The sequence below is a fragment of the Elephantulus edwardii genome, unplaced genomic scaffold (assembly GCF_000299155.1).
Source record: "Elephantulus edwardii isolate Elephantulus edwardi_28Jun2011 unplaced genomic scaffold, EleEdw1.0 scaffold00024, whole genome shotgun sequence".
Taxonomy (NCBI): Eukaryota; Metazoa; Chordata; class Mammalia; order Macroscelidea; family Macroscelididae; genus Elephantulus; species Elephantulus edwardii.
This window is the reverse complement of record NW_006399774.1, coordinates 3,133,516-3,140,684: the sequence shown is the minus strand read 5'-3', so window position 1 is coordinate 3,140,684 and position 7,169 is coordinate 3,133,516. Positions and strand designations below refer to the sequence as shown.

General features: G+C 48.0%; 1 protein-coding gene across 1 annotated transcript in view; it reads right to left on the bottom strand.

The window, feature by feature from the left end:
- Positions 1-1,894: 1,894 nt before the first annotated feature.
- Positions 1,895-7,169, bottom strand: part of ESR1 (estrogen receptor 1) — a 492,952-nt gene continuing 487,677 nt past the window's right edge. The window contains exons 7-8 of the mRNA XM_006882742.1: positions 6,292-6,475; positions 1,895-2,129 (exon numbers count right to left, since the gene is read on the bottom strand). Of these exons, the coding sequence (XP_006882804.1) occupies positions 1,895-2,129; positions 6,292-6,475 (419 nt within the window). The remainder of the gene's footprint in view (positions 2,130-6,291; positions 6,476-7,169) is intronic.

Below are 7,169 nucleotides of genomic sequence, written 5' to 3'. Positions count from 1 at the left end.
CTCCCAGTTTCTCAGTTCTCTGACGGTTATCACTTAAAAGGTGACCTTTGAAGGGGGCGTTTGGAAAGATGAGGAATGAACTCTTTTGAAGCAAGCATTCGAAGAGGGGCCCCAGCAGCAGCTCGTCTGGATTGTTGGGATTGGATCATGGACAGTGAGGTCATGGAGGAAACCGCACTTATCTTGCAGTTGAGAAAATGTAATGACCCATGTGATGCAAAAGAATAAAGAGAAGGAAAAGTATGAAGAAAGAGCCAGGGGACCGGGCCAAGCCTCTTCTTTCTCAACCCATGCTCCCAGGATCCTCTGGGCTCCACACGATGCCATTGTCCTAACTAGCTCTGACAGTGATAGATTTTGAACTCTAACCACCAAGGACATACAAGGAGTGGGTGCTCCCAGCCCTGCCTTCCCCCCCTCAGCATGCACTATGCCTGCTGTGGGATGCAGCCCTTTCTCATCACCTATCCCTGCAGGGCCAGATCAGAAGTGATACTGAGACAAGCTCTTTGGAGGTGCCAGGCTGGCTCCACCCATCCAAGTGTGAGCTCCACTACGATGTGGTCCAGCCGCGCAATCACCTCCAGTTCCAGTTCCTGGTTCCTTAGTACCTGCAACAGTCAGGCACGTTCATGGATTAGCGCTCTGGTGGCACAGTGGATTAGTGCTTGGCTGCTGACCAAGAGGATGGAAGTTCGAACCCACCAGCTGCTCCACTGGAGAAAGAAGTGACCATGTGTTTCCATGAAAATTGAGAGGTTTGCAAATTCCTGTGGGGAAGTTCTACTGGGTCCTACAGGGTCTGCTATAAGCTGGGATCAACTCTCTAACAACGAATGGACTTGCTTTTGGTTTGGTTTGCTAGTGAGTCTGACGTCGTCCCTCTCCTCCCCCCGCCAAGTGCTGAAGCATCATCAGGGAGGCCCATTCACTTAAAAGGTCCCAGTGAAGAAGTCACCTTCTAAGCCACCTGCCCACCCTGAAAATTCAAAAAGAGTGCAGTCTGCTGGCGACTGTGAGACAGCACCAAAATAGGTTCTGAAGCCATTTCTATGATGTGACTTGGGGATGAGGGCTTGCTTTTTGAAAACAAGCAAGAACGAGGGAATTTATTCCTGCTCATGGGAGACTGGCATATGTGGGGGTGGCCTAACGGAGACCAGCTCGCTGTTTTCCATAGAGCCACGGACAGCAAGAATTAGCCAGACCCTCCAACCTATGGTTGTGCTCTCAAAAAAGTCCAAGGGGAGAACATCGGGCAAGTGTGAGAGTGCGTTGAATTATGCTGTCGTAGTTGGTCAACGAGGGCATCTTATACCTCTGTGTGAATCGTGCGCTCCTAGAGTGGCAATGAAGAGACGAATTAAGGATTCTGGGAAGCCTTACAAAAGAGCACAAGCTGCAAAGGGCGGTCTTGCTCAAACGAAACATGACTGTAGGAATCCAGAGGATGAACCCCTGACCTTCCTCTCCCCAAGTCAACGAAAAAGAGCTGCTCTAAAATTCTTTCCTGTGCGTTCATTTTGAACCATTGCAAAGTGCTTCTCTGAGGTGAAGGCCCATCTCAGCAGTCCTGAGTCTCAACAAGTAGCCTAAACGCACAGTCACCCGGGCCCCAGCTGTAGACCGAGTTCTGCCATGAGGGGCTGCGGGCTCAGTAATCGCTAGCTGTTGCCAAGACTTAAGCTCTGGAATCCCTTTGGCTGTTCCCGATAGAATGTGTGCCACTAAGAACTGAACAAGCAAATGAATGGCCACTTGGCGTGGAAAACCACTGGGCTGGTCACATGCTGGAGTTGTGAGAACGGACAGATTTCTACTAAAGTGATGCATGAAGTGGGGGTTGGGGGGGAGGCTGCAGGGATTCTCAGAGCTTTGGGGCACCCAGGCGCTCTCACATGGTGTTGGGCAAACCCTCCCCTTCCCCGGTGATGTAATACATTGGCAGGGAATGCGCCGAAGTGGAGCCCATGGTGGCCAGCTGATTCTGATTGGTCTCCTCCATAGGGATGCCGTCACGATTGGCTGGCGAATGGAGCCGGTGAGCGTCCAGCATCTCCAGCAGCAGGTCGTAGAGGGGCACCACGTTCTTGCATTTCATGCTGTAGAGATGTTCCATGCCTTTATTACTGTGAGGTAGCAGACAAGAGAAACACACTTTAGACCCACCTCAAGCCCACCATTCGCTGCAGCAAGGAGGAAGCGGGAAGGGCTGGACCTGTGTTCCGCAAACACAGGTTTGTAATGATATTGTGTGGAACTTATGTAGTGAAACCTCCTGATCTGACAAACCCAATGCTTGTAGGGCCAAGGGAGGAACAGAACACTTCTCAAACCTACCACAGTCCTAGGGTGTGGCCCAGAACACATTTTATTTCACAAGAGTTAAAAGAGGTACACACCCATGTTTAGCGTGACTTTGTTCACAATAGCAAAGAGTTGGAAACAACCCAATCAACAAATGAATGGATAGAGAAGCTCTGGTATATTCACACAATGGAATACTATGCTGTGTTGAAAAACAAGGAACTCATGCAATATTATGCAAAATGGATGACCCTGGAGGACATTATGCTGAGTGAAATATCTCAGTCACAAAAGGACAAATATTGCATAGGGCCACTGTTGTAAAATGCGACTGACTTCATGGTTGAGGGAAGACAGAGAAGAAAGAGAGGAATGATGTATATTGCATTGAAAGAGATGAGGGAGAGATCTGTTCAAAAGGGATATATGGTTGGGTATTATTGTCATTAAAGAAGTCCAGAGTGACGGCTGCATAGTGGAGTGGACTTAGAGGGGAGGGATTGCATAACAATTAGAGAGTTTTTCTTTTCAAGGAGAAGAGTGATTTGGGAGGGAGGGAGGGAGTGAGCACAGAGAAAAGTGCAACAATGAATGACTGGAAACCCTAAGTCTCTGTAAACTTTCATTAAAATTAATAAATAAATTTTAAAAACAAACAAATAAACAAACAAAGACTTAAAAGGCAAAGAGATGGAAGACTTCTCTGATCGGCAAAAAAGAATCCCCAAGGGTTGAGCGTGTCCTTTCTGCAGTCAGGTCTCTACACTAAGAAGGTTCTTGACACCAGGGAAGCCCAAGACATAGCAGCAAGAACACGAGGGTAGCAGATGCCCAAGGAAACAAGGACCTTCTTCAGGACTGACGGACAGAGAGGACCTTCCCTTAGAGCTTGAGGCATAATGCTGTTAAAGCAGCACCAGATGACTAAAACAGAACTCAAACAACTCATCGCCACGGACTCAGAGCTCACTCACAGCAGACCCTCCAGTGGGTTTCTGAGGCTGCAAGTAGAATGAGTCATTGCCCACATTTCTCACACAGAGCCCCGGGTGGATTTGAACCACCACAGAGGAGGAGCCCTTGAGTTAGTGTACAACTCCCTACAGACCACGTCACCAGTGCTCCTGTAACTAAAACAGGAAATAAGAAAAACTCAAGGATGTTTTCATAGACCAAGCCTTCCTATTTTAAGAGGCATTTTAGGGATGAAGGGTCTTCAGGAATCCCATGGCTCCCAGTTAGCAATTCATCCCAAGTGGGGCAAATAATCTGCATGTGTTATAATGGGAAGGAGTTATAGTGCCAACACAAAGGCAGATAGTTCGAACCCACCAGCTACTTCTTGAAAGAAAGAGAGGCAATCTCCTCCTGTGTGATTTAAAATCCACTGGAGGGTCAGTTACCATTTTGTTCCGACTCAACAACAATAAGCTGAGGGCTTTGACTAACCTGAAAGTTGGTAGTTCAAATCCACCCAGAGACAATGAAAAAGAAAATTCTGTAGCTTGGCTTCTGTGGATACTACAGTCAAAAGCATATAAGGGAGCCCACTTTTATTCTGACACACATTGGGTCTCTAGAAGTCGGAATTGGCTTGAAGGCAGCTAATTCATTGGGTCCTCTACCAGAGACCTAGAACATTTACCACCCAATGCTCAGAGGACAGGTCTGTGTTGACCCAGGTGATAACACAGAGATAGCATTTCTCCTTTTACCACCTTCCTCCTCTGTCCTTCCCTACCAGTCTTGACCCTGCCCTGTCTCCACTGAACCACCAAGGAAAGGAAGATCAAGAATCTCTAGCTTGAAATCTCCCCCACCCCAAAAGATGTGTCATGCATAGGAAGGATCAGAAGAATGTCTGAGAAAATCTTGACATTTGTTGTTATGTGCCATCAGGTCTCCTACACACCCTATGAACATCGGATCTGAACTTTGTCCTATCCTCACATTCTCCACCATGTTCAAGTCCATTGTCACAGCCACTGCATCAATCCATCCCATCGAACCACTTCCAATTTTCACATGCCCTTCCACCTTTCCTGAAATTTCCATAGGGAGAGGAGGAAGTGAGCACAAGTAGGAGATGTGCCACTAAAAGCCAGCATCCAAACTAGTCAGGCCCGAGATGCTGCAATGTAAATGACTTTCCTCAGGGGTGTTATTCATTTATTTCTTTTTAATTAAAATTGCTGTTGAGGTTAAATCCCCTCTGGATCTACCATGGTCTTCCTAGTATAAGTGAATGGGTTTTGTTTTTCTTTTTTAATTTTTATAGTGTGTGTGTACCGTCAAATCAGATCTGACTGGTACAGGAGGAGATTGCCCCTCCTTCTCCAGCAGAGAATCTGGTGGATTAGAACCGTGTACTTCTGGGATTGCAGTGCAGCTTCTTGCCACTAGGCCACCAGAGTTCCGTTATAAGTGAATGTTTTTATAATCAGAAGGAATCTAGTGTTAGTAGCATATGGCTGAAGCCAGGCTTAACCAAACAGCTCTGTGATTCAGATGGGATATAAGGAGGCACCAGATTGTATGTGTGTGTGTGTGTGTGTGTATGTGTGTGTGTGAGAGAGAGAGAGAGAGAGAGAGAGAGAGAGAGAGGAGGGAGGGAGGAGCATGCTCTGAGCTCCCAACAGACTAGCAACCTCTTTGCCATGTTTTCAGTGCAGTTCCCTCTAAGGTGTCAGCACCATCAGCAAGGGCTGTAAGTCAAGTGCAAACACACAGAGTATTAACTAATTAGGTTTGTTAATGCAGACAAGCAGTTCGACGATGTGAACCTTCAGCAGTATCTACTCACAAATAAAAATATTCATCTGTGATGCCTGGTTTCACAGGGTCACTGAAACTCCTCGCTCTGTGTAAAAGCTGGTAGGTTTCCATCACAAACTAAGGGTATTTGCTCAGCTAGAAACTCTGACAGAGGACAGCTATTTTGGTCCAGCCCTTGCTGCCATTTCATCCAAAGGAAAAGATGGGGAAGGACAGGAACGTGTCTCTGCTCTTCTCGCCCACCTGAGCTCTGTCTGCTTCCCAGGGGTCCTGGGAAGTCCCTGGGGACAGAGACTGAAATCACCTTCCCCCAGACGTGCTCAGAAGAAGCCATCACTTATGAACTTAAGAGTTTCTATGACTGAGAATTCCATTTCCTAGCTGTCCCAGAGAGGACAGTGGGAAAGAAAGCAGACAAAAACGTATTGACTTCTGGGTCTCCCGGCACAGCAGACTCCTTACCTTAAAGAAACATCTTGTTACCCTGAGAACTTTCTGGTGCAGAAAATAACAGTGGTCAGAACTAGGTAATCACAGAAGATGTGACAAGAGGGGCTGAAGAGGGAAGGGAGAGTCAGTGTTGAATGCCCATGAAGCATCTAGCCTGGGAGCTCTATCGCTGTAGTGGATAGGGCGTTGGGCTGGTAACCCAATGGTAAGAGGTTCGAATCTACCACTTTCTCTACAGGAGAACGATGGGCAATCTCCTCTCACACAACTGACAGCTTCTAAAGAACCTGCTGGGGCCTAAGTTAGGAGTGTATTCTGGCTGGACGGTGCTGGGTTGTTTTTAGAGTTTTTAGACTTGAATGAATTGCTCGCTTACTAACTGCTGGACCCCAGTCAGAACCACACCTTCAATCTCTGTCTCCTGATAGTGTTTATGCTTCACGTGTGCCAGGAAAGGGTCCGAGAAAGAGAAAGACTTTCAGCAAGACGGACTGGCAGAGTGTCTTCCTAGCAGAGATCGTGAGGTTGGGGCCAGTTGGAAAAGGGTTTCGCTCTGTGCACTGTGTATTCAGGGTTGCTACGAGTTAGAGCGGACTCGATGGCACTTAACAACAACAACCACGAGTGCCAGGAATAGTTCCCTTTGTGCCACCTGTTATAAGGGCATTTACAAACTCCCAATAACCCTCGCTGGCTGCCACCATGATGGGGGACATTCTTTCTTTAAAGACATGCTCTATGGGACCCAGGCTGCCTCACCTCATGTGCCTGATGTGAGAGAGGATGAGGAGGAGCTGGGCCAGGCGTCGGTGCTGCTGCTGCTGGCTGAGCCCGGCTTTGGCCATCAGATGGATCAGCGTGTCCGTGATCTTGTCCAGCACACGGTGGATGTGGTCCTTCTCTTCCAGAGACTTCAGCGTGCTGGACAGAAATGTGTATATCCCTGCTTGAAGAGAAAGAGACAGCAAGTGAACCCAAAGAAAGGGGCCAGGTGTGGCCTTGAAACTAGCAAATATGGGAGAAAATACCCACACCACTACTTAAATTTGCAAATGAGTGCACAGGGCGCTCTGGCAATGTGGTCTATAGGGAGCGGGGCTGCTAACTCGAACACTGCACCTCCCTGGTGGTTCCAATCTCCTAGCAGGTCTGCAGGAAAAAGATGGGCCAGCTCCTGATTTATAGCCTCAGAGACCAAAGAGAGGATCAGTTATGAGTCAGAGAGAGAGAGAGAGAGAGAGAGAGAGAGAGAAGATGAGAGAAAGAGCGAAAGAAGGAAGGCAAGAAAGAGGGAAGGAGAGAGGGAGACAGAGAGATGGAGAGAGAGAGAAAGAATGAATATGACAGAGGAAAGGGGAAAACAGAGGGGGAGACAGCGGAGAGAGAAAGAGAAAGAGAGAGTATGAATATGACAGAGAGAGGAGAAAAGGAGAGAGTGGAGAGGGGGAGAAAGAGGAGACGGGGTGGGGAGAGAGAGAGAGAATGACAGGAAAGAGAGAATATGACAGACAGTAAAAGAGAGGAGAGGAGAAAGAGAAAGGAGGGGGAGAGAGAATAAGAGAGAGAAGAGGAGAGGAGAGGAGGGGAGGGGAGGGGAGGGGAGGGGAGGGGAGGGGAGGGGAAGGGAAGGGAAGGGA